Genomic DNA, 26,919 nt, shown 5'->3' with positions numbered 1-26,919 from the left:
ATTTTTTAATTAATTTTTTTTTTTAACGTTTATTTGTTTTTGAGACAGAGAGAGACAGAGCATGAATGGGGGAGGGTTAGAAAGAGGGAGACACAGAATCTGAAACAGGCTCCAGGCTCTGAGCGGTCAGCATAGAGCCCGACACGGGGCTTAAACTCACGGACCACGAGATCATGACCTGAGCCGAAGTCGGCCGCTTAACCAACTGAGCCACCCAGGCGCCCCACATTTACTTTATTTTTTAAGTAAATTGTGCCCAACATAGGGCTCGAACTCAAGACCCAGAGATCAAAAGTCTCCTGTTTTACTGAACATTTAAATTCTGGATCCTAAAATTTTTTTTACTCTTGCACTGTTGATAGGTAGAACTCAAGAATGCAAGTAATATTTAATTATGTGGGATGTTCCATGTTTGGTTATTTGTAACATACAGAATTACTCTTCTTGTGGGCCTGGTGTAGGTAGGTCCACGATTTATAGAGAAGGCTATATCATTACATTATTAAAAGGAAAGCCTCAGAGTATTCACACTATGACCATTTTATGAAATACAAAACCGTCACTGAAGATGCTAAGAAAACATAAACCTTTGCAACAATAGCCTCTTTTTAAAAAGCATCCGCAGCATGGGAAAATGGGGACATTATGAAGGTTTGTAATGCATTACAGTTTCTGGTCTGGGGTTTGTAATAATGCATACTTTCCAACATAGGGCACTTACTTTGTGTTGCTCATTTGTTTGTTTATTAATAGATTCGTGATCTACCTCTTTCCCAAGAAATAAAAAACATAAAAAGTAAAATACTGAGAATGCTTCAATTTCAGATAAAATTAGAATAGGTGATTCAAATCAATTTTGGGCAGTGGGGTGCAGAGAGAATTGTTTCAGTGGGTGTATAGCAAATTTTCTCTGAGATTTACCGACTAAAGCAACAAAAAAAGCTATGGCTCCTATGACATAATTCTTTCAGTCCAGTGAAATAAAAACAATGCCTTCAGAAAAACAAAGCTCGTCTTCACACTTTAAAGGAAGATTTTCACCTAGGATTCTTACAGGGAGCTCTTAGCCCGTTTAACCAGCTATACCTTATGTCCTCTTACTATGTAACATTCCTTATGTTTATGCCTTGAGGAGCCACCTGTTAGGGAGTTCTTTTTATCTCTTCTAAATTTGAATTCTTTGTCATATGGTACAGTTTAAAAGGTGTTTATGGATTGCTGTTACAGTAGAGAGCATCATATAAATGACTGTCATGGTTTAGATTGGGGTTGGCAAACTTTTCCTGTAAAGGTTCAGGTAGTAAATATTTTTGGCTTTGTGGGCTGTATAGTCTCTGTCCCAACTACTCAGCCCTCCATTTGGAGTTGAAAGCAGCCATAGGCAATACTATAAATTATATAAATGTAAAGAAGGAATGAGCAAGGCTGTATTTCAGTAGAACTTTACTTACAAAAATAGGCAGCAGGCCTGCAGACCGTAGTTTGACCTCTGAATTAGTTTGCTGTTTAATACTTTATAACCAGAGTATTGTTGGTGAGAATCTTACAGCATTATCTTACATATTTGAAGTGACAGCCTTTTGGGAGGAGATAGCAAGACACCTGACCATGTTGCAAAGGAAAGTGTGATATGGCCTTTATCATTTAGATTTCTGTAGGAATACATTATTTTCACTTTAACATGTAAATATTTTATAATTCAACAACCTGAAGAAAAGTCTTTTTAACTTGAAAACTTGAAATTACTCTCACTGATTAATAAATGAGAAGTATTTCATTTGTTCTGTGTTTGAAAGACTAAATGAAGAAATTGATAGTGGCATCAATGCCATTTGTAACACTAGGCTTTGGATTCCATTTTTAAGGAGTCTGTTTCAGGAGTTACAGCTATTCTCTATGTATGATAACATTATACGTGTATGTTTGAGTTTTCTGTTTTCTCTTATATGAGGATGAAGAGGAAGCCGGCTTGTTGGAGCTCTTAAAATCCCAGATCTGTGATAATGCTGCGCTCTATGCACAAAAGTATGATGAGGAATTTCAGCGGTACCTGCCTCGCTTTGTCACAGCCATCTGGAATTTACTGGTTACAACAGGTCAAGAGGTTAAATATGACTTGGTAAGATGATGGTGGAGAGACAGATAATTAAGACATTCCCTCCCTACCTCCCCCAAGAAGTAAATGATTTAGTTTTGCTCTTAAAAATATGCCTGTTTTTGTGTTTTTGTTTTTGTTTTTTCCCAGTTAGTAAGTAATGCAATTCAGTTTCTGGCTTCAGTTTGTGAGAGACCTCACTATAAGAATCTGTTTGAGGACCAGAACACGCTGACAAGTATCTGTGAAAAGGTTATCGTGCCTAACATGGAATTTAGAGGTAATTATGGCAAAGTCTGAACCCTTTTCAGAAGATTAAAAGCTTGTTTTTTTAAAGAGTATGTTAGTATAAGTTTAGTAAGTCTGTTCCCTGCTGCTTTTTATATAATACGTTGAGTCTAATTTTTTTTTAAATGTTTATTTTTGCGAGAGTGAGAGTATACACACGTGCAGGTGGGGGAGGGGTAGAGGAAGACAAAGGATCTAAAGCTGGCTTTGCTCTGACACCAGAGAGCCTGATGTGGGGGCTCGAACCCATGAACCACAAGATTATGACCTAAGCCAAAGTCAGACACTTAGCCAACTGAGCCACTCAGGCGCCCTAGTTTTTTTAAGTTTAACTTACTTATTTTTAGAGAGAGCTCACATGCCACACTAGCAGGGGAGGGGCAGGAGAAGGAGAGAGAGAATCCTGAGCTGAACAAGAATTGGACGCTGAATCAACTGAGCCACCCAGGAAGCCAGTCTGATTCTTTTTTTATTGCTAATTAAAACTTCTACAGGTCACTTAACTGCCTATTTCTGAAAAAAATGTTTATGTATTTTGAGAGAATCCCAAGCTGGCTTCACACTGTCAGCGAGGAGACCGATGCCAGGTTTTGATCTCGTGAGATCATCACATGAGCTGAAACCAAGAGTCAGATGCTTAACCGACTGAGCCACTGGGGTTCCCCCACTTACTGCCTATTTTTTACACCAAGACAAAGTGTAGTTTAAAAGACATTTGTGATGGGGGGGGGGGTCCTGGGTGGCTCAGTCGGTTAAGTGTCCGACTTTGGTTCAGGTTGTGATCTCACAGTTCGTGGGTTTGAGCCCTGTGTGGGGCGCCGTGCTGACAGCTCAGAGCCTAGAGGCTGCTTCTGATTCTGTGTCTCCCTCTCTCTCTGCCTCTCCCCCGCTCACACTGTGTGTGTGTGTGTGTGTGTGTGTGTGTGTGTGTGTGTGTGTGTGTCAAAAAAAAAAGAATAAAACATTAAAAAATAAATATTAAAAATAAAAGACATTTGTATCACTGTGGTGAGGTTTGTTTTACACTGTGGAGGGTTTTTCACAGAAATCTTGAATAAGACTAAAAAAATTCCTATTCCATGGATAAGAAAGTAAACCATCCAGGATGGTGTTGTTTGAGTTAGTGTTTCACCAAGGCAGATAGCAGTTTTCAAACAGTGTAGTTGAGAGCGGAAGTGATTGATAACCTGTAAATACAGAGCTGAAGCCCACCCAGTTTGTAATTAAGGTTAAGAGAATCTTAAGAGTATTAGTGTACAAATTGTCTCTCCTTCTTAGAGCTGAGAAGGACAGGTAGTAAATATGGAAGGAATTGTGTTTTATGTTAAAGTATTCATTAGATCAGTGGTTCTCAAATTATCAGGAACTAAAAGGAATAAAGGACAATATCATGTAAGGCTTTATTTCCTTTTGTGTTTTTTTTCATGAAACTATAAAGGACAGATCTTTATTCTGATATTGTCCATCCTACTTTTTTTGGTGTGGAAATGACTTCTATGAAATAATGGTGGTTATATTTGTTAGGCTGTTTGGTTTTTTAATGTCCTTATTTAGCAGAATAAAAAGTTGGCATCCCTAGCTTGGGCCCCAGCAGTCATCTTTTTGATGTTGGTGGTTAAAGTCCCGTTCTGGGGACACTATCACATTAGAACAGGTGAGCTGTGTGAATTACCTATACTTACCCTCTCAGGGTGGCATTTGTGCTCTAAGTAATGATTAAATGAAATATATATAAGCTTGGGTGGCTCAGTTTAGCTTCCAGCTCTTGATTTCAGTTCAGGTTATGATCTCACGGTTGTGAGATCAAGTCCCGTGTTGGGCCTTGCGCTGACAGTGTGGACCCTGCTTGGGATTCTCTCTGTCCCTCCCCAGCTCACACGCCCATGCTCTGTCTTGCTCTTGCTCTCACTCTCTCAAAATGAATAAGCATTTTTTAAAAAAGAATACACGAAGTTGTCATTTGTTAGGAACACTTTGCTATAAAACATGGCACGTCTACATACTCTTCTGTGTACTCATTTATGAAAGTACAGTGGCTTGTCATGTCTTTTGAGGGGTTATTTGAAATGCCATCTCTCTTTGTAGCTGCCGATGAAGAAGCCTTTGAAGATAATTCTGAGGAGTACATAAGGAGAGATTTGGAAGGATCTGGTATGTATTTTGGTTTTTAACTGTTAGTCTGATAGCAAGGCACTTTTAAAGTAGTTCTTGTCACCATGGGGAGGAGGAGGAGTCAGAGTAAGTGTGTTGTCTCAACTGCCTTTCCTCCTTTAATTTGTACACCTTTAAGAGCAGCTCTCGTCTGAGTTCTATCCAAGTGTCCAGCATTGAAAGTCCTCTGTCTCTTACATACTTATTAGTGTGTAACTACTACGATAATCTTTTTAGTTTCATTCCCATTTTTGTGTGTCTTGTGAATAAAATAATGGTCTTTTTCATTATTTATGTTGTTGGTAGCTATCAAATGGCAATTTTTTGCCTTATAATCTTGATCAGTTGGTGGTTTCTTTATCCTGTGATATATTTCCCTTTGATTTTATAGATATTGATACTAGACGCAGGGCTGCTTGTGATCTAGTACGAGGATTGTGCAAGTTTTTTGAGGGACCCGTGACAGGAATCTTCTCTGGTTATGTTAATTCCATGCTGCAGGAATATGCAAAAAATCCATCTGTCAACTGGAAACACAAAGATGCAGCCATTTACCTCGTGACATCGTTGGCATCAAAAGCCCAAACACAGAAGGTGAATCTTCAATGTAGTTTTGTTTCTAAAATAGACTTGCTGGTGGGGCGCCTGGGTGGGTCAGTTGGTTAAGCATCCGACTTCAGCTTAGGTCATGATCAGGTCAGTGAGTTCGAGGCCTGCGTCAGGCTCTGTGCTGACAGCTCTGAGCCTGGAGCCTACTTCGGATTCTCTCTCTGTCTCTGTCTCTCTCTCTCCCTCTCCCCCTCCCCCTCCCCCTCCCTCTCTCGCTCTCTCTTTCTTTGTCTCTGCTCCTCTCCTGCTCGCACTCTGTCTCTCAAAAATGAATAAACGTTAAAAAAATTTTTTTAAATAGTCTTGGTGGTAACCACAGAAATCAGAAAGAAGTAATAGATTTCTAATGATGCAGCCTACTCTGCTAGGTAACCTGTTGTTCTGATGAGAATCATATAGTCTCCGACGATGAGTTGACATTGATGTATGAAGCACTTCATTTTCTCCTGGACAAAAACTGATGGATTCCCTTCACTGAGACTTGGTGTATAAAATGTGCTAAATTTAAATTTAGCTGTTCTTTAATTTAGGGACGCTTCTTTCTTGTTTATTAAAAAAGTCTTGTGTTTTTTTTAATATATTTAAGCAGTTGTGATTTGAAGTGTTCATCTCCATTTTTAACCTGTTTTTTAAAAGTTGCCTAAATTTCCTATGTGTTAGATAGATAGAAGTATTTCATTTTATTTTACCATATTAAAAATTTGTTTTTCAGCATGGAATTACACAAGCAAATGAACTTGTAAACCTGACTGAGTTCTTTGTGAATCACATTCTCCCCGATTTAAAATCAGCTAACGGTGAGTTGGGGGGGGGGGGGGGGCGGTTAATATATTTTGAGAGAGAGGGAGAGAGAGAATCCCAAGCAGGCTCCACGCTATTAGTGCAGAGCCCAATGTAGGACTCAATCCCATGAACCCCATGGAGTCCAGACCAGAGCTGAAATCAAGATTTGGGACCCTTAACTGACTGAGCCACCTAGGCTCCCCTGTTAAAAATGTTTTTTATACAGCTTACAACACTTTTTACTTGCAATGGTATGTACGTATGTATGTATGTAAAGTAATCTCTACACCCAGTGTGGGAGTTGAACTCATGATCCCCTGAGATCAAGATTCACGTGCTCTTACCAACTGAGCCAGGCCAGGCACCCCTGCTTGTTATTTTATACTGCAAAATAACTAACATTATGGCAAAAGTCATAACGGATTCTGCATCACCATGACACTCAAAAAAATGGCTCCTATCCTTGTTGCAGTTACTTCTTTTACTGAATAAAATCTCAAATGGTTTCCCCAGATCTTGCCCAGTTGAAATGAACAGTCTAAAGAAGATGTTGCTTGTGTAGAAGGAAAATGGGAACAACTAAAACTAAATTTGTAGCTCAGCTACAAATTCCTATAGGAATTATACTTTAGTTTTCTTTTCCTTCTTATTTAAAAACGAAATCCTACTCATATGTTGACCTTGAGAAACTTAATAGAAGACCATGCCCCCATTGTCTTCCCCAAGGGAAGGGGAAAAAAAAATAGTTACAGAGAGGGAGGGAGGCAAACCAGAAGAGACTCTTAAATACAGAGAACAAACTGAGGGTGGATGGGGGAGGGGAGGGCGGGCAGGAGAGGGGAAAATGGGTGTTGAGCATTGAGGAGGGCACTTGTTGGGATGAGCACTGGGTGTTGTGTATAAGTGATGAAGCACGGGAATCTACTTCAAAAACCAAGAACACACTTTACACTGTATGTTAGCCAACTGACAATGAATTTTAAAATTTTTAAAAATATTTTTATATTTAATGGCAGAAAAAAATAAAAACTGAAATCTTAAAAATTGAAGCAAATTTAAAGTACTTGAAACTGGGTAAGTCTTAAGGATAATTTTCTATGTTTACGAAAGTATGTTGATTAAGATACCTTATGTATTTCCCACCCCCCTTTTTTTTAATCCCTTTTTAAAAAACTCTTGGGGGTACCTGGGTGGCTCAGTCGATTGAGTGTCTGACTGTTGATTTCAGCTCAAGTCTTATGGAATCAAGGCCAGCATTGGACTCTGTGTTGACAGCATGGAGCCTCCTTGGAATTCTCTCTCTCTTTCTCTCTCTCTCTTAAAATAAATATTAAAAATAAAGAAAAACATTTTTGTATGGATTTTTAAATACACTAAAAGGGAGAATATTTTAATGTACCTTGAATCTGGATAGATTCAAGAATTTTTAATAATTGACCAATATTCTATCTTTTTTACAAATTTATTTTCCCATAATTAGAGTAGTTTAAAGCAAATCCCAGCCATTGCTCACTTCGGTAGCACAAATATTAAAGCAAATTCTATCCAGGGACACATACTCTTGATTCAGAATAGCTTCCTTTCTAGGAAGAAGTTGATACATGGTCATTAGTTTGTGGTCCTTCAGTTATGTAAGTAGTACATGTTCATTTGTAATGAAACTTAACAAGGGGAAAAAATAAAATTACTCATAATCTTACTAATAACTACATAGTAGATCTTTATGTAATTAACTAAGTTTCAATTACTTGACATTTTGGTTACCAAACTGTTTCAAAGATCCAATGTCACCAATTTGGGAGTAGTGGTCTTTAGCACTTAAATAACTATGGCTTTATTTTTTTAATAGTGAATGAATTTCCTGTCCTTAAAGCTGATGGTATCAAATACATAATGATTTTTAGGAATCAAGTAAGTAGCTTTTGAATTATATGTTTTATACCAGTTAATCTCTTAAGAGTTTTATTGTATACCAGCTTCTCTCCCTGCCGTGCAGTCATACTTGACATCCACATCAAACAGAATTAACAATAACTTCTTAAGAACTTAGGATCCACACCATGCTTATTTTTCTCCTTTGTCTCAAAAATATCATTATATAGTGATTTTAATAAAAATTGGGATCCAAACAAGGTACACACATTGCTTATGGTTGATTGTCTCTTATTTTACAACAGAGAGGTCCTCCTTCCCCTTTCTTGTGACTATTAGTTCTTGGAGAAACCAGTCATTTGTCTTGTGGAGTTTCTCACATTGTATTTTTGGCCAATTGCATTCTCGTGTGTTTATGGTTTTACTACATAACTTGTTTCCACAAAAACTCTGTAGTATTTTATAGGCTTAAAATTTTATTTGTATAAATGATATGCTGTAGGTTTGGTCTACACATCTTGTTTTTTTTGTGTGTGCTTAACATTGTTTTTGAGAGTTACTCATTTTAGTAGACGTAGTTCATTTTTTAATAGTTGTGTAGTATCCCATCATAAGAATATGCCACAGTTTATTTCCTATGGATGATTCTTTAATTTCCTGATTTATAATTTTTATGTCTTTGGCAGGTAGTTACCAGGGTTACATGCAACCTTGTGAAGCTGTTCTATTTTAAATAGTAATGAATGGGTATTCTAAATTTTTAGAGGCTTCTAATGAAAATTAGTATTCTTATCTTTGCCCCCACCTCTTTTTTTAGAAGAAAAAATGAAGCACAAAGAGCTTGAATAACTTTTCCAAGAATTACCTGCTAGTGAAAAGTATAATTCTTAGTAGTAATGAAATTAGTGTGCTCATCCATATTATTTTATGGTGTGCTTCTTTTTTTATCCAACCGTAGATTTTACTCCAACCGTAGATTTTACTCCAACCGTAGTTTAATGCTCAGAGAAGGAGAATAAGAAAAGTTAACATGAATTGAATCATTACGTGGAGATAGAAGTTTTAATTTCTCAACCGTATCATCTCCCATTGTAACAGCTGAAAAAACACTTTCTAGAATCGTCAAGCCCTTCTATTCCAGTTGTCTTTTACTCTAAGGTAGCACCATTGAGTTAAAGCTTGCACGTTACTGTGTTTTTCAGGTACCGAAAGAGCATCTTTTAGTCTCTATTCCTCTCTTGATTAATCACCTTCAGGCTGAAAGCATTGTTGTCCATACTTACGCGGCACATGCACTTGAGAGGCTGTTTACTATGAGAGGACCTAACAACGCCACTCTGTAAGTATTTGATTCTAAGCAATTTTTATTTTTTCAGCTTGGGGTGGGAACTGTTCTGTGCTGTCAGAGATCTCTTTGACTATATTCATAATTTCATTAGTAGTTTGAAAAATAAATGTGTACTTTTTCTTCATTTATTTATACTGTGTGTCAGTCTAGAAGGATGAAGCAGTATGCTACGAAGATACATAATGGCAAAAAGTTAAACAGGAAATCGGAGCAAAGGGAAATAACGGGGTAAGGTTACTAAAAAGAAATAGGTGTCAGAGGATCCTATACAGGAATTAAGGAAGCTCCTGAAATTTATGTGCTGTCTTCTGGCAAACCAAGGCAAAGAGAGGAACTTGGTCAGTTAAAATTTTCGGTGTCCTTGAGATTAAATTTAAAACAGTTCCTCAGAAGGCATCTCAGAAATGGGCCTTCATTAAGGGAGTGGTCTTAGCACCGTCATGCGACAGTGTTGTTTTTACCTGGTGTTTTTGTATTATTACTCATTGCGGAGATTTGACATAGCTGAGTGAAAGCTACCTAGGTGGTAGCTCTTCTGGCCTGATCGAGGATAAATGTAGAGGGATGGACGGTCTGCAGATCTTTCAGGCCATTATCCACCAGTGTTATTTCTTGAAACTGAGCTTTGGCTGAGAGGTGGAAAACAATTCTAGGTTCTTTTCTTCATCAAGAGCTTGAAGTACAGATCTTCTCAGTGACCAATTAAGGGTTGAAAGGACATCCTCTGAGGTGAGTCAGACCAGTACCTGTCTTCAGGCCCGGAATTCATGCAGAAGTTATGAATCTGTTCCACCTCCGGGAAAAACAAATGACTGAGACCCTGAGAGTCTGAGTACTGTTCTCGACAGTGATGGATAGGAACCAAGGACGACTTGAATGGCTTTAGATGATGTCGGGTTTGCCTGGCTTTTGGTTTGTGTTTGATCACAGATGTGCCCTTTTTAGGAACTTAACATGAACACATGTAAATAGTTACTTTCCTAAGCTGTCAGATGATTATCAGTGGTGGGAGATGGCTTACTCTTATGCCAAGAAGTGTGATTTAGTGGTTGCCAAGGGTATTCCAGAGTGACAAGCTCAAGAGTTGGCAGTGACTGAAAGCTGTTTTTTCATCTATAGCTTTACAGCCGCAGAAATCGCACCGTTTGTTGAGATTCTGCTAACAAACCTTTTCAAAGCTCTCACACTTCCTGGCTCTTCAGAAAATGAATATATTATGAAAGGTAGGCCGTTCCCCTGGTGTACAGACTATAAGAATCCCGTCTCCGATTACAGGGGTAAATACTGAGTTGTACTTCAGGTTTCATAGTCCATGAACCAGATACCGTTGGCTATGAAGTCGGTAGGTTTAGATATCTTTACGTGGAAAATGTTTGGTTTACTATTATATTAAAACAAGTGTTTTCAGAAAAAAAGTCTACCCTAGTTTGATGTGGATACTCCTCTTGTTAAAAAGTAGCAAACTCCCTTCTTCTTTACCTAGATTGAATTTGGGGGCAGAGCTCAGATCAGACATTTCTTGGTGGCATGCTAGGTTACATCTTTGCTGTGCAACCTGGATGCCCTTGAGAGACTCCACACAGATCCGCCTTCATAGAGCTACTGCTGAGGACACAGGCAGCTATAAACCATCTGCCCGGTGCTACATTAGGAGAGCGTCGTGCGGACAGCTCTGACTTGAGGGGCAATTTCAGTCTTATTCACTGTCATGTTCCAAGAGCCTAGCTGTGTCTGACTCATAGATGTTTTTCAAACAAACCGTCCCTCGTGGCCAATCAGGGCCCCTGGCATGTGTTGTGTGTTGGTGTGTACACGTGTGTTTATGTACGTGGATAGGTGTGTATCCGTGTGTGTTTTCACTATCGTTCTTTTCCCAACAGTGATGTGTGATTACTGTTGTTTAACGTCCATTTCTGTGAGGTTAACTGGCATGTGGTCCCATTACTGTGTTCCTGGACTATACAAGGAGCACCTGTATGTAATACCTTCTCAATGAATATTGTTGGATGAATGACTGAATGGACTCTGCCAGCCCAGAGGAGGGGAACCGATCCATCCTCTAAGCCCCTTAAACTGAGCTCAGGAAAAGCTTTCTCTAGGAAGTGAGGGATAAGCAGTGGTTAGCTAGCTGGAGGTGAGTCTGCTTCAGGTAGGAGAAGCATCCACAAAGTTGAGGAGATGAGATGATGACTTTTTGTGCTCTCTTGCTTGGCATGTAGCAGTGGCTGTACTTAGTAAACATCTATTTTACTCATGCAGAAACAGTTATTTATATTTTAAGCTTAGTAATCTGTGCAAAATGTTTCTGGCATTTATTAGTGGGCTGTATTCTTGCAGTATGGAACCTCCATAGCTTTACATGTATTTTTAGATTTTTTTTAGGCTCCTAATCTCTCTTTTTGTGGGGAGATGGGCAGATGGCCTTCTCTCAGTTTTTGGTGGGCTGTGATGTGTCCATTAGGCTAGGGCTAAACATTTCCTGCCACTGATTTCTAAGTGAAAGACACTGGAAACTGCACTCCCTTCCAGCTACTGTCGTTCCTCCCCGCCCCCTCCCCCAGTCATTCTACCCTTTTTCCTGCTCTGTGTCTGCCTCTTCAGTCACGTACTACTTTTTCTTGTCCCTTTTTTAATTCTTTTAAGCCTTAGGCCTTCTGAAAGTAATATTTCCTAGCACGCTAGATTTTGTTGTCAATCCCTGGCCTAATTTTAAGATGAAAGGAAAGTTAGATTATTTTGAAATATAGAGAGCTATCTGGGGGTTACTTAAGGGTCTTAAAGTTTTGGTGATGAATCAGTGGACTTTTTTTCCTTAATCACGATTTTATTCTGAAGTTTAACTATTTACTTTTGCTGTTTTTATATTTTACAGCTATCATGAGAAGTTTTTCCCTCCTACAAGAAGCCATAATCCCCTACATCCCCACCCTCATCACTCAGCTTACACAGAAGCTATTAGCTGTTAGTAAGGTAACAAGATCAGTTTTAAAAGTGCAGTTGCTTTTTAACTTACGCTTCAAACTATTTGAGCCTCAGAATTCCCTGGCAATAGACTGGGCATAGGAAAAGTTCCCTGAATTCTTCCTGACCAACAATTAATACACATATGAGAAGTGTGGAGAGTCACTAGATTGGAGACCTAGCAGCACTCGCCTTTTAAGTGCAGGCCCAGTAACTTGAAAATGTTTCATTTGATTTATTCTCACTTTAAAAGTAACGTTTCATTGGGGCACCTGGGTGGCTCAGTCGGTTGAGCGTCCAACTTCGGTTCAGGTCATGATCTCACAGCTCGTAAGTTTGAGCCCCGTGTTGGGCTCTGTGCTGACAGCTCAGAGCCTGGAGCCTGCTCCGGATTCTGTGTCTCCCTCTCTCTCTCTCTGCCCCTAACCCACTCGCATTCTGTCTCTGTCTCTCTCAAAAATAAACATTAAAAAAAAAATTAAAAAAGTAACGTTTTATTAAATAAAATTGAAAAAGTAAGATGACTGATCTTAGATGGAGGAAAGCAGACTTTGTGCCAAGTGGACACAAAGGCTACTTACTTAGACTTCTGTAAAACGGTGCAGACCTTTGTGTCTGGTATTCTTTTTTTTTTTTTTTTTTTTTTTTTTTAATTTTTAAAAAATGTTTATTTTTGAGAGAGACCGAGCATGAGCAGGGGAGGGGCAGAGAGAGATGGAGACACAGAATCTGAAGCAGGCTCCAGGCTCTGAGCCATCAGCACAGAGCCCCACATGGGGCTCGAACTCACAGACTGCGAGATCGTGACCTGAGCTAAAGTCTGGCACTTAATCAACTAAGCCACCCCGGCACCCCTGGTCCTCTTTATTCTTATTTCCTCCAAGTAAATTTCATTCCTTTGATTAAAAATTTTATAGATAATTTGATTCCTATTTGTTGACACTAAGTTTTAGAAAATAAAAGTCCTTTTAAGGCTGCCGAAACTCCTTTTGAGATGCCTGTTCCTAATTACTCTATAGAAAGGAGATAAATTCTTGGAACTGTTACAAGGACTTTGGAGAAGGATCATTTTCTCACTGGGTTCTGGGTAAGGGTGTTGGACTGCTTTGGGCCTTGGAGGATTAAGATAGAAGACATATTGGGGCCTCCGGCAACCATCTCCTGCGTTCATCTACTTTCTGTGGTAGCCTTTCAAGAAGGATTTCGTTTGAAGGAAAACAGGGTTATGTTCCTTTAAAAAACATTGAAAACCACTGATAGAAAGGATTGTCACTCAGGGGTGCCTAGTTGCTCAATCGGTTAAGTGTCCGCCTTCAGCTCAGGTCATGATCTTGCAGTCATGAGTTCAAGCCCCACGTCAGGCTCTGTGCTGACAGCTCAGAGCCTGGAGCCTGCTTTGGATTCTGTGTCTCCCTCTCTCTCTGCCCCACCCTCGCTCGCTCACTCTCTCTCAAAAATAAGCATCAAAAAAAAATTAAAAAGGATTGTCACTCTGTAGATATAGACATTGAGGCCCATAGAAGTTAAGGTTTGCCTAAGGCGTCCCACACAAGGCTAGTGGCATAGCCAGGACTTAACATGTCCCTGCTTGCTTCTTCCACCACTGTTTATAGTGACGGCTCTAGAGCACATGGGTTTTAGACAAGTTCCTTACAGCCCTGGGAGCTGATGCTTGTGTAGTAATCTCTCTGTGACTCAGAGGTATTTTTCGTGGTGGATTTTGCCCATTACAAAAAAAAGTTGAAGTGGGGTGCTTGGGTGGCTCAGCCGGCTGAGCGTCCAACTTCAGCTCGGGTCATGACCTCGCGGTTTGCAAGTTCGAGCTCCTCGTCAGGCTGTGTGCTGACAGCTCAGAGCCTGGAGCTTTCTTCGGATTCTGTGTCTCCCTCTCTCTCTCTCTGCCCCTCCTGTGCTCGGTCTCTCTCCCTCTGTGTCTCAAATAAAAAACAGTAAGTTTTAATTCCGAGGAAAAAGGCAATATTTTCTGAATTTTAAAGTTATTATAAAACTTCAGCATATATGCAGGCAAGTGTAATCAATGCTTTAATACTGATTTTTTTAAAAAGATGGCCTTTTACCATGTTCTAGAAAGGGTAGGTGTGTTTTATTTTAGATATTTAATATAGTCAGTAATCTTTCGTTTTTAATTTCAGAACCCAAGCAAACCTCACTTCAATCACTACATGTTTGAAGCAATATGTTTATCCATAAGAATAACTTGCAAAGCTAACCCTGCTGCTGTTGTAAATTTTGAGGAAGCTTTGTTTCTCGTGTTTACTGAAATTTTACAAAATGATGTTCAAGGTAAGTTAAAGGAAGTTACTTTCTTCATTACCGAATACAACTATTTTTTTAAAAAGATTTTTAATGTTTATTTTTGAAAGCGCAATCGGTGGGGGTAGAGTGGGCAGAGACATAGGGAGACACAAAATTCAAAGCAGGCTCCAGGCTCTGAGCTGTCAGCAGAGCCCAATGGAGGGCTTGAACCCACAAACCATGAGATCATGACTTGAGCTGAAGTCGGATGCTCACCTGACTGAACCACCCAGGCGCCCCTGAATACAGCTATTAAAGGGGTTAATAGAATGCAGCCTGCCAAGAGGTGTGCGCCTTTTGTATGGGAGCTATTACTTTCGAATCTGACAGCTCTGTGTTTACTTTCTTCAACAGAATTTATTCCATACGTCTTTCAAGTGATGTCTTTGCTTCTGGAAACACACAAAAATGACATCCCATCTTCCTATATGGCCTTATTTCCTCATCTCCTTCAGCCAGTGCTTTGGGAAAGAACAGGAAACATTCCTGCTCTAGTGAGGCTTCTCCAAGCGTTCTTAGAACGCGGTTCCAACACCATAGCAAGTGCTGCGGCTGACAAAATTGTGAGTGAATTTATTTTGATGTAAGTTTCTGAGGTAGCTGAGAGAAACTGAGGATGGTAGGTTTTTTTTTTTACTTCTTGATTTAAAATAAATACAACAGTGAGGAAAGGAGTAGTAGAAAATATTAATGTAGATTTATTATTGTAATAAGGTATCCTTTAATTATCTCCATGCTGGAAAATAAAAAGAGTCCAGTAGGTTAATTTCAAGTACTTAACTTTAAGGGCTTATTGCGATGGGATATTCAGAAGTAAGAACGGAAGCAAAAACACTGATTATTCTAGCGTGCACCCTTTTCCAAGACATCACCTATTTCACATGTATCTTTTGGAACAATTAATCCTTGTCTCTTTAACTGATTATTTGATTTAATTTGTTGTAGCCTGGGTTATTAGGTGTGTTCCAGAAGCTAATTGCATCCAAAGCCAATGACCACCAAGGTTTTTATCTTCTAAACAGTATAATAGAGCACATGCCTCCGTGAGTATGAGCATAAAACATCACTGTAGGATTATTCAAGGACTGTTAGGTGCTGAGAAGATGCTGAATTGATACATTGTTTCTTTTATTCAATTCTTTAGTGAGTCGGTTGATCAGTATCGGAAGCAGATCTTCATTCTACTGTTCCAAAGACTTCAGAATTCCAAAACAACAAAATTTATCAAGAGTAAGTAAAATCATTTGGCTATTCCTACACAAATAATGAAGGAAAGTAGCTAAAACTCCTAGACTTTCTGGTTACATATAAATGTTTTATCAAGTTATAAGCTGTCTATATACAGTATTTTAAGATGTTTGTATTCTCCAAACACTAAATCACTTTCAAATATATTGTGTTCCAAAGGTTAGTTTCTAAAGTTAGGTATCAAAACATTTTTCGTCTGTACTGTATGTTAAATTGTATAATAAAGGCAAGTACTGATGCCACAGTTAGCCGTTGGTTTTGATGATTATGAATATTTCACTTGGAGGACTTCAGGGGTGAATTGCTTGTTCAGCACAGTGAGGCCTCTGTACTGATACTCTGTATCTCTTTTCAACAGGCTTCTTAGTCTTTATTAATTTGTACTGCATAAAGTATGGCGCGTTGGCACTGCAAGAAATATTTGATGGCATACAACCAAAGTAAGTTTGTTTTTATTATTTATTACAATTTATTACAATTAAAATTTCTTTAAAGTTTATTTTGGATGTCATACCAGAAAATATGCTTTCCAGCAGTAGAGGTTTGTGAGGAAATCCGTTTCATGAACTGCTAGTGGGTGCCTACACTGGTATGATCTTGCTATAGAGGAAAACCTATGCACACTTTTATTTTATCTAGAGCTAAAATTTCCAGTATCCTTGATAACCCACTGTTTCCACTTCAGATACTTGTGGTAGAGTATACACTGAGGATTTTGCATCATTTAGTATCATGAAAAACTTTACTTTCAGATGTCTGCAAGAACATATTAGAATTGTTGGCCAAATCATTGTTTTAATGTATCTGTCAACTTTCACATGATTACAGGTGTGTAAACATAGAAGGTTGGGAAGTTTATAATCCAGAAATGTTAAAAGTAGTTACTGCCGGATAGCGGGGTGATGGGTAATTCATTTTCTTCCTTCCTTTGCTTTTCTGTTTTCTAATTTTTCAGAATTTCTTAATTTTTTTTTTTAAAGCATATGAGACAAAAGTGGCCATGAAGATTCTCCTTGAGCACAGTTGTCGTTAGTATTTCACAGAAGTTGTTGGCGGCACTTGGCCACAGAGTCGAGGCCTGAGGTTTTGTTGTTGTTTTGTCATCTCAAGGACTCTGCCATTCAGTTGACCAACTTGTTATTTTGGATTCTCTTATATTCCTAAGGAGTCAGTGTAAATAACATTAAGAATTTCACAGTATAATTATAGTGATAGTCTAATGTAAAATTTGTTTTAATAGAATGTTTGGAATGGTTTTGGAAAAAATCATTATTCCTGAAATTCAGAAAGTCTCTGGAAATGTTGAGAAAAAGATTTGTGCAGTTGGCATAACCAAATTACTAACAGAATGTCCCCCAATGATGGACACAGAGTATACCAAGCTATGGTAAGTAAAGTTGTTAGAAATTACAGCTTCCTTTCCTATGACTACAAAGTCAAATAAGCTTATTTTCTTGAGGGCTGAGAATTGGATTCTGATCTCGGGTTCTGCACTAGCAACCATCAGATCCAAGACAGGACATGTGGGTACTTCTGGGCCTAGAAGGAACTTTGAATTTTTTTTTTTAAATGTTTGGGAGCGAGAGAGAGGGCAAGCAAGCAGGGGAAGGGGTAGAGACAGTGGGGGGGAGAGACCCCCCCCGGCCCTCCCCCCGCCAATAGGCTCCGCACTGCCAGTACAGAGCCTGACATGGGTCTCAATCCCACAAACCATGAGATCATGACCTGAGGCGAGATCAAGAACCAGACGCTCAACTGACAGCCACCTAGGCACCCCTGGGCCTAGAAACCTCTTGTTCCTGCTTCCTTAACTTTACTGGAGGAAGGTTCATGTGTCCCTTTGAGAATCTGGTGAAAGTCTCTGGTCTGCATGATATCTAGGACTGTTCATGACACCCAACCAAACTGGCTTAAATCTTTAAAAGGAGATATTGGAGCACGTGGGTGGCTCAGTCAGTTAAGCAACCGATTTCGGCTCAGGTCATGATCTTGCAGTCGGTGGGTTCGAGCCCTGCATCAGGCTGTGTGCTATTAGCTGGAGCCTGGAGCCTGCTTTAGATTCTGTTTCCCTCTCTTTCTGCCTTTCCCTTGCTTACACTCTGTCTCTCTCCCTCTCAAAAATAAACATTGAAAAAAATTTTCTTTTTAAGGAGAAATTGAATAGGCTACGAGAAGACATCGCATGCTTGTGCTTGTTGGTGTCTGGTATTCATGGCTTTTCTTGACCTCTTGCATCTCCTTTCTGCATTTGGGGCTCACTTCGGCTGCCTCTTCCAGAAAGGGATCTGATGATTTGGGGCTTTTTTTTTTCTTCTTCCATTTCAAAGCTACCTTACTGTTCTTTTCTTTAGACTGTGGGTCTAATTTTGCATCTCTGAAGAATTGCTGTTTAAGCAAATACTTCTGAAGATGTAAACAATAATTTTTCATGTTTGCTTTCTTCAAATTCAGGACTCCTTTATTACAGTCCCTGATTGGCCTTTTTGAGTTACCTGAAGATGATACCATTCCTGATGAAGAGCATTTTATTGACATAGAAGATACACCAGGGTATCAGACCGCCTTCTCACAACTGGCATTTGCCGGGAAAAAAGAGCACGATCCTGTAGGTCAAATGGTCAATAACCCCAAAATTCACCTGGCACAGTCACTTCACAAGTTGTCTACCGCCTGTCCAGGAAGGGTAAGTGACTGCTGTCACAGAACTCTAAGTCGTGGAGACTTTTCTGGGAAGCCAAGAAGGTAGCAGTTACTCTGGTGCATGTCTTCACTGGTCAGCGTGATCAAACATCCCACTGAATTATAGTTAGGCCTTAATTTTCTTTAGTAAAATGATGTGCTAGAAACAGATTTTATGCGAATAATTATTTCTTAATCTCTTTATCTGACCTGAGCTTCAACTCAAGACCCCGAGGTCAAGGGCCACATGTTCTTTTGACTGAGCCAGCCAGGTGCCCTAAAACTCTTTGGATAGAAAAATGTGTATTTCCCAGATTCAAATAATCTTTTATTGCAGGCATATAGACACACACACACACGTATATGTACACAACATACTCAAAAATTAAAGAATGGATCATGGAGTAAACCTAATAATGGCTGTGGAGTTGCATTAGCTAGCACCTTTTACCAAATCTTCTGGATTATCTGATAAAATTTTTGTTTTCCATTGTGTTATTATGGAAAACTTCACACACACAGAATAACAAATAACAAACAGCATAACACACCATCATGTGCTGACCTTTAGAAATGATCAGCATCCTGCCAATCATGTTGCATTTGTTTCTCTTTGGGCAACATGTCATTTAACCCACATGTACTTTTAAAAAAAGTCCTTGTTGGGGGTGCCTGCGTGGCTCAGTCGGTTAAGCGTCCGACTTCGGCTCAGGTCATGATCTTGCGGTCTGGGAGTTTGAGCCCCGCGTCGGGCTCTGTGCTGACAGCTCAGAGCCTGGAGCCTGTTTCAGATTCTGTGTCTCTCTCTCTCTGACCCTCCCCCATTCATGCTCTGTCTCTGTCTCAAAAATAAACGTTAAAAAAAAAGTCCTTGTTGGTCCGTGATGCATATATAGTTTTTAATATCACAGTACCTCTACCACACTGAACAGCAGCAATTCCTTGTGGATCTGCTTTTGAGACCTGTCCAGTTTTTGTTTTTTTGGGTTTTTTGAGAGAGGGAGGGAGAGAATGAGCTGGGGGGAGGCGGGGGCAGAGAGAGACACACAATTCGAAGCAGACACCAGGCTCAAACACATAAAACATGAAATCATGACCTGAGCCAAAGTCAGACGCTTAACCGACTGAGCCACCTAGGCGTCCCGAGACCTGTCCAACTTTGAAGGCATAAAGCAGTTGATCTCCTTAGAAATCCCAGTAAGAGCCCTTGGTGACGGACTGCCTTTCCCAACCTGTGGTGGTTCTCCCATAGAAGACAGGGCTTGTGTTGGTTTGTTAGGCTCTCCAACGACTAGCATGTGTGTTTTCCATCTCTGGTAGGTTCCGTCAATGGTGAGCACCAGCCTCAATGCAGAAGCGCTCCAGTATCTCCAAGGATACCTTCAGGCGGCCAGTGTGACACTGCTTTGAACTGCATTTTCCAAATTGGCTAAGCCCGGGAACGTTTCGTAGACGTCAGAGTACAGCTGCACTTAAGCAAGTTTTCCTTTTGAACTTGTCACAAATTCCATCTTGTAATGAATATTAAATGTTGCTTTAAGCTGAACCCTGAGCAAATTAGGTGGTTTGTATGATCCTAAATGTAAGTGGCTGACTTTTCCAGTTTGCAGCTTCAAGGGACAGGTATTAATAAGTTCAGTACATGATCATGATGAGCATCTGCGTTGTTGGGAGAACTTTAAAATTGTGACGGACACTGAGCGTGGAGACTTCTTTCTGTTACTAAATCCTTTTGTTTTGAGGCATCACTGTTTGTGTTTCTCTCATCCTTTGTATTTTTGTCTGTTTCCTTAAGCTTTTATTGGAAATGTAAGTGAAGAATCACTGGTGTAACTTGCCAAGAAATGCACATTTCAAGTTTGAAATCTGTAATCAGCAATAAAAAAAAGCCCCCTCAAATATGTATCCAAGAACATCTTAAGGACGGGTTTTTGGTGCTGATAACTTAGTAACGAAGAATTTAACTCAAATTCAAACTCAGATTAGTTTTTCCTTACCTGGGAAAAGGGAACATTAATAAAATTTGGAGCTGATCTATTAGAACTTTTCTGGACCTGTTCCCAGGCGGCAGCATGAACTCCAGGCAGATGGTTTCCTCTGGATGGGAGAGAAATGCTTTGCCTGGCTTCACGAGGCTGTCCCATACTCTAGACAGTGTGGGAGTCTGCTCTTACTCAAAGCACGTCTTCTTTGCAGATCGGAGGTTACTTAGAACTTTTCAAACCACAGCATCTTAGAACCTGAGGTCTAGGGGAGTCACAGGAATGGGTATATGCTAGCAAACAAGGCTGCCTGGGCAAGTTCCGTGACCGTTCGTTTTTTGGAAGTAAGCAGACTATCTCATCTGAGAGGCACAGTTTATTTATGCTGGAATTGTTGTCCATGTAGTGCAGATTAAACTAGAATCTCATTCTTCACAGATCACTGATTTCTTTTAAAATTCAGGTACCTGACTTGAATCCTTTTTCTTCACGTTGTTTTTGTTGTGTTGCTTGAGAAATTGTCCAGCTTAATTGAAGTGTTCTTGTCCCAATCTAATCACTTTTGTTTTGACATAGTGACAGAGCATTAAATTATATTACTATGTAAGTGGTCATCGGCGGAAGGAGATTGAGATAGTATTGGGATCTACTTTTAAACTACACAGTCTGGAGTGGAAAACAGTCGGTGGTGATGGTTATGTTTGCTGCTTACGTAAGCTCCAAGAGCGCCTTTTTGGCTCTTTTTGGTGAGTCTGTCGTGGAATAGTACATACTGCTGCGGCCAGGGCTCACTACAGCATCTTAAACTTGGAGGACTGATCAGGTTGTGAACTGTTTCCTTTTAAGATCATTTCTGAACAGGAAGACTGGTACTTACTTTCTTTTAGTCTCGCATGAGTTAATTCTGTTGAGGTTTCTTATTCCATCATCTGAGGGTTTATTTAGCTTTTAAAGATTTTTGAAATGATTTGTCATGAGTTTCTGACAGGTCTTAGTGACTTCCTCAGTGGTGAAGCATATTCTTTGTGGTTTTAAAGAGTTGGGTTCGTACTTTGAAATAGGGCCAATCTGGTTTGAATTACTCTGCCACGGACTTGTGTGACTTTGAGCAAATTACTCAGTCTTCTGAAAAACAGTAATAAACACTTTCAGGATGGTGCGGAGACATAACGACGTACTTAAAGAGGAGAACATAGAGTAAGTACTAATAAATAGAAGCTGCTACTTAATTGTTCATGGTGGGGTTGAGGACAAGCAGGGGGCCTAGCTGGGAGGAAGTGTTTGTTACTGAGCAGTGCAGAACACTGCCCTATCTTACCAGTACTTTAGGAGCTCTGGGGTGTGGGAAGACTTTCCAGAAAGGTCCTGGCCTAGGTAAGGCGTGCACTCTGACCAGGGTAGTCTGAGACATGGGGGAAATGTAGCTAAATTGCAGAGTTCCTCATGAGAGTCTCCTGCTGGGCCCATGGGTTCCTTTATGCACATCTTCCCGTTTAACAACCTGATTTTTAAAAATAACATTTCTGATTATAAATGTATATAAAGATCCTTCATATTCCTGCCTTTAAATATTCTGGTCCCCCCCCCCACCCCCCCAAAGTTGAGATAATTTATAATTTTATATGCTTTTTGAAAAACTGAAAAACTACTGAAAAACATTTCCAACTATCATTGGAAATGATAGACTCTTGAACTGAATGTTCCTTATACATCAGTCTTTATATCTCTGTTTCCTAACAGTGCGAACGGGGCCAATTTTTGAGCACACCCCCAACTCACACTGCTATTTTGATGGGTGAGAATGCGATCTCATTTTTCCACTTGTGCAGCATAACCAGTTTGGCTTTAATGAAACTGACGTGCATGTGAGGTTAACTGAGGACAAGTCTCCACGTTCCACTCCTGGAGGCCTGTGCTGCCTGTAGCTCCTAGTTCCTCCTCCTCCTGACACATCAGCCTTCAGCATCTGTTACCTCCCTGCTGTGGAAAGTAAGACTCCAGCTGACCCCTCTTCTACCCTCCTGGGGTCTTTTTGGGTGTTTTTAGTGATGCCATTCTTTGATTCTTTTTATCTTCAAAACTTTGGCTAGCGTCTCTTGACACCTCAGCATCGACGAAAGGTGTGTCTCGTGTGTCTGCTGTCCCTTCACTTTCATGCTGTCACAGGAGGGGCGCTTCATTCTGTGCAGTATCTGTAGGTCTCTTTTGAAAGGGAGAAAGTGATGAACAGTACTTGTTGGCAGAGGGAGAGCTGAGTCCCAGGCCTGGCAGCGTGTCAAGGCTGCATTTCCTCTTCCCTGGGCCCAGGGTCTTGACTTTTGCATTCTTTAAAAGAGAACATTCTTAGAATCAAGGTCAAATGGACTGCTTTTTTTCTGTCATACTCCCGTCACTTGCTGAAAGCCAAGTCCCATGTTAGCTTGTATTATATTTGGATCCTGGCTTTTTTCTCCTTCTGTGTGTCACATGGCATCTCTTTAACTCTTCCCCAAGGTGCTCTTTTTGCAGCTCACTGGCTCACGGGCTGTCGCGGCTCTCCAGATCACTACGGCTTCCCGTCAAGCCTCCCACTACCAGTGTTCCATGGAAACTTTTGAGAACTGGATGTGAGTCTTTGGTTGAAAATCTGAGAGGTCTGTGATCCTTATTCCTGAGAGGTGGAGGAAGGTACCAGGTCACACAGCTGGATGGGAATGGGACCGGGAGTTACACCCAGGCAGCATAGGGCTTGGCAGAAGTCAGAAATAGGGAATCGGTTAATGAGGTACTCTGCTGATAACTTCTTAAGTATATATGTTTTTTTGTTTATTTTTGAGAGAACATGAGCAGGGGAGGGGCAGGCAGAGAGGGAGGGAGACACAGTATGCGAAGCAGGCTCCAAGCTGTCAGTGTAGATAGAGCCCGACCTCACAAGCCCTGAAATCATGACCTGAGCTGAAGTTGGACGCTTAACCGACTGAGCCACCCAGATACCCCTTAAAAGTATAAATACTAGGATTGTTTTTGGTTATTGGATGTGCCCTTTTGTTCCCGTTGGGAGAGACGTGGTAGCCCTGATGTATGACCACAAGGCAGGACTTACCCTTGGGTCCACCCTGGGGTATTCTTAGGACTGCTCTTTTGTAGGGCAAAGGAGCTTCATGGATCAGTTGGAAATAACTCCAGGTAGTTTCTAGTGGATTCTCTAAAAGAGCTAAGAAGGTCTGGCTACAGCTACACAGGAACACCTGCCCATGGGTGGGCAACTCCCCTTATCCACCTACCCTTCTGGACTGGGGTTGCTGCGTGATATGTGGAGAAGGCAGTCAGGAGCTATATCAAGTCATTTACCTATTTCTGGGCTTCCTCCCTTCTCTATTAAGAGGATATAAACAGAAAACGTGGCATCGTGAAAGCACTGTCCAGGTGAAGAGTAAGCCACAAAAGGCAGGTCAGGGAAAAGTTTCTCAGATGTGTCACAAAGCTAGGTGGGAAACGTTAGGAGAAAAGCAGCTTACTGCATCGGAACAGGGTCCCATCTCCTTGCAGGGAATTAGAGTAGCCCCCTTGAGTCTAGAGGAGAAAATGATTACTGCTCCCAGGTGCCTGGGTTCCTGTAGCAAACCTCAGCTAAGCAGATGTCCCGATCTGTCTCCCAAGAAAGTCTACAGGACAACAGGAAGTAGAGCCTGGCACCTGTCGGGGCCTCCCACTCACAGAGCAGGCTTAAGTGTCCTACGAAAGCTGGACAGGCTCTTCTGTTGGGCAGAAAGAGGGAAGAAGCCGCAGTCATGGGCCTGCTGAGCATCTTGGTCCGTCAGGGAAGCTACAAAACCCTCACAGGGAGAAGCAGGGCAGGGACAACAAACTTGAGCCAACTGCCACAGGTGACGCATTCCAAACCCCACACCATGTGACCACCTGACGATTGGCTCTGACCCTCCTGCCATGAGCCACCGATCCAGTCCTTGCCAGTGTCCTGAAGGAAACTCCCTTTAGTCCCAAGGACAGACTGGCTCTGAACTTCAACAGCAGTCTCCAGAGCCAGGGGAGATACGTCTGAAATCGTGTGGCCAAAGGTGTCCTCCCTTTAACTCAAAGGCATCATTTCTCCACGTGAGTAGAAGGGGTCGTGGTGCAGTCAAAAGGAACATCTGTGACTTACGGTTATACGTGCTATATTAGGAGCAAATCACTAGGAATATTACTGCTTAGGACGGTGCTTCTCACAGTACCACAGCATCACCTAGGACCTTATTAGAAATAAATGTTGAGTCCTAGACCTCCTGCACCAGAAACTAAGTTGGTGAACACTGATTCAGGATAAAGCCGAGTACAAGTGAATCCATCAAGAGGACACACAGACATGGTAAAAGCTGTGCATGCTGTCTGGAGCTCCAGGGCCTGAAAAGTAAGAAGGGATCGTATTTAAAGATGTGCAATTAACGAACACCTTTAGTTTGGAGCAAAGGCAGGCAGAGGTAAGTAGGCCCCGTTAGCGGACCTCTTCCAACAAGCCACCCACTCCCTACGGTTACAGAGGAGACAGACATAAATTCTCGCTCCTGTGGAGTGTGTGTCACTGTACTTTTTCTTGAGACACTTGCAGTGGACGAGGGCCTGCATCCCAGCGGGACGACCGTGAGGGCTGGACAGGACAGAGTGAACAAGAGTAAGACTCAGCATTTCCAGCAAGGAAGTGGGCAAATTCCTCTCCACCCACTGCCCTGAGTGGTGGGACCATGAAGACACACCAGGAGCAACGGCTTCCTCTGGGCCGTAAGAACAACAGAAGGGTATCTACAAAGTACTTCTGGCACCAGGCGCTCTGAGAAGCTACTTACGTGTATTGTCTTAAGTGCACAAGAGAAGCCGTTTTCTGATTTAGAGAGAGAAACTGAGGCACAGAGAGGTGAAATAAATTGAGGTCTCAGCAAAGGGGATGAGTTGGGATTGACCCGCGGGCCAGTACCTGTGCTTGGTAGCAGCTCACACTGCCGTCTAGGTCAGCACACTGCCTCCCCCTCCAAGAAGGCCTCCAACCAGCTCCTCTGCCAAACGTTACGTATTCGTCCACCTACGTTATAGCACCTTGGTCCTTCAGGAGGTGATCTCTTCACAGCACAGAAGCCTCGTCCACATGGGAGTCTACCCTCTACCGCGCTGCTCCCTCACGCAGGCCCTCTGGAAAATGTTACACGGCCAAGGAGAGCAGTGACAAAGGTTGGGCCACGTCTGGGGCCACTCAGCCCTTAGGGCTTTCAGAGAACAGACTTGCCAACAAATCCTCCAGGCCCAGACTCCCCAAACTTAGCCGTTCAACGTGGCCCAAAATGCCGGCACTGGTGGTATAGCGATGAGCACAGCCGCCTTCCCTCACGGCCAGAAACCAACTTGTCCCCCTCCCCCAGGCTAGGGAAGGCCTGCACATTTCTGGTTCCTTAGGTGGAGGAGTCTGACTCCCCCTTCCACGTTTGCATCGCTTTTGTCCATGAAAGAGCCAACCAGACGGGAGCGTAACATCGGCCCAGAGGAGAGCTTCCAGGCCTGCCCTTCCACACCGTCTGCACAGGTCTCCCCCATCTAACCATCTGCCCGATGAACACGGGCACGCAATACACAGGACACACACCGGCCACGGACCCCCAGCAGGTATTTGGACTGAACGACAAAAGCCCAAGGGGCTTCCGAATCCTAGAGAAACTCCTGCCAGTTCTTGGGGAGGCCTTTCTGGCAACCCGAGAAAATACACAGTTTAAAAAGCAAGATACAGAGGTGCCTGGGTGGCTCAGTCAGTAAAGCATCTGCCTCTTGGTTCAGGCTCATGTCACGATCTCACAGTTCGTGGGTTCAAACCCCACGCCAAGCTCTGTGCTGACAGTGCAGAGCCTGCTGGGGATTCTTTCTCTGCCCCTCCCCTGCTCATTCTGTCTCTCAGAATACATAAACTTTAAAAAATCTTTTACAAAAATCAACGAGTAAAAGGCAGAGTCTGAATAATGACAGTAAGGATTTGGGTCACTCCAGAGTGGGACCGAGTGCGCCTCCATCTATCCCCACTCAGTAATGTCAAAGGTCAGGGAGACCGCTGCTTCTGCGGCCAAAGGAAGCTGGGGTGACCCAGAGCCCGCAGGTTCCCGTGGGGCGGGTGGATGGCCTATCGGAGCCTGCCTGCTCTGGCCCTGCTCAGCTTTGTAACAGCACCATTTTGTGTGCTCTGCATGTCTGATCGTGAAAAGAACCACATGCAAAAAGGGATGGAAAAAATGGTAACATGAAGGATTTGGAGATAGCTTCCAAATTTTTCAGTTGTCCTTGCAAGCCTAGTGGGTAGGTCTGTCGAAATAGGTTTTGATGAATATTTGTGGAACAATCTACAAAGGAATAGAGAGAGAGGAGAAACACAGAATGTGGAGCAGGCTCCAGGCTCTGAGCTGTCAGCACAGAGCCCGACGTGGGACTCAAACTCAGGTCGCAAAATCCTGACCTGATCCAAAGTTGGACACTTAACTGACTGAGCCACCCAGGCACCTCAAAAGACTGTATTTTTAGGCAGTAATCTTTATACCCAACATGGGGCTCGAACTCATGGCCTGGAGATCAAGAGT

The 26,919-nt window shown here is 41.6% G+C and overlaps 1 protein-coding gene across 1 annotated transcript in view; it reads left to right on the top strand.

Annotated features, from left to right (window-relative positions):
• CSE1L (chromosome segregation 1 like) overlaps positions 1–20,263 on the top strand; it is a 45,262-nt gene extending 24,999 nt beyond the window's left edge. Inside the window, exons 9-25 of the mRNA XM_053890166.1 lie at positions 1,952–2,119; positions 2,246–2,375; positions 4,469–4,534; positions 4,926–5,128; positions 5,856–5,940; positions 7,776–7,837; positions 9,001–9,137; positions 10,266–10,369; positions 12,019–12,116; positions 14,261–14,411; positions 14,778–14,986; positions 15,369–15,466; positions 15,568–15,653; positions 16,030–16,111; positions 16,912–17,058; positions 18,123–18,354; positions 19,671–20,263. Coding sequence (XP_053746141.1) covers positions 1,952–2,119; positions 2,246–2,375; positions 4,469–4,534; positions 4,926–5,128; positions 5,856–5,940; positions 7,776–7,837; positions 9,001–9,137; positions 10,266–10,369; positions 12,019–12,116; positions 14,261–14,411; positions 14,778–14,986; positions 15,369–15,466; positions 15,568–15,653; positions 16,030–16,111; positions 16,912–17,058; positions 18,123–18,354; positions 19,671–19,760 — 2,148 coding nt within the window. The 3' untranslated portion in view covers positions 19,761–20,263. The remainder of the gene's footprint in view (positions 1–1,951; positions 2,120–2,245; positions 2,376–4,468; positions 4,535–4,925; positions 5,129–5,855; positions 5,941–7,775; positions 7,838–9,000; positions 9,138–10,265; positions 10,370–12,018; positions 12,117–14,260; positions 14,412–14,777; positions 14,987–15,368; positions 15,467–15,567; positions 15,654–16,029; positions 16,112–16,911; positions 17,059–18,122; positions 18,355–19,670) is intronic.
• The last annotated feature ends 6,656 nt before the right edge of the window (positions 20,264–26,919 follow it).

Source organism: Panthera pardus, unplaced genomic scaffold (assembly GCF_024362965.1).
Source record: "Panthera pardus isolate Hobbes unplaced genomic scaffold, ASM2436296v1 HiC_scaffold_25, whole genome shotgun sequence".
Classification (NCBI taxonomy): domain Eukaryota; kingdom Metazoa; phylum Chordata; class Mammalia; order Carnivora; family Felidae; genus Panthera; species Panthera pardus.
The sequence above is the reverse complement of the archived record's forward strand: the minus strand, read 5'-3'. Positions and strand labels throughout refer to the sequence as shown.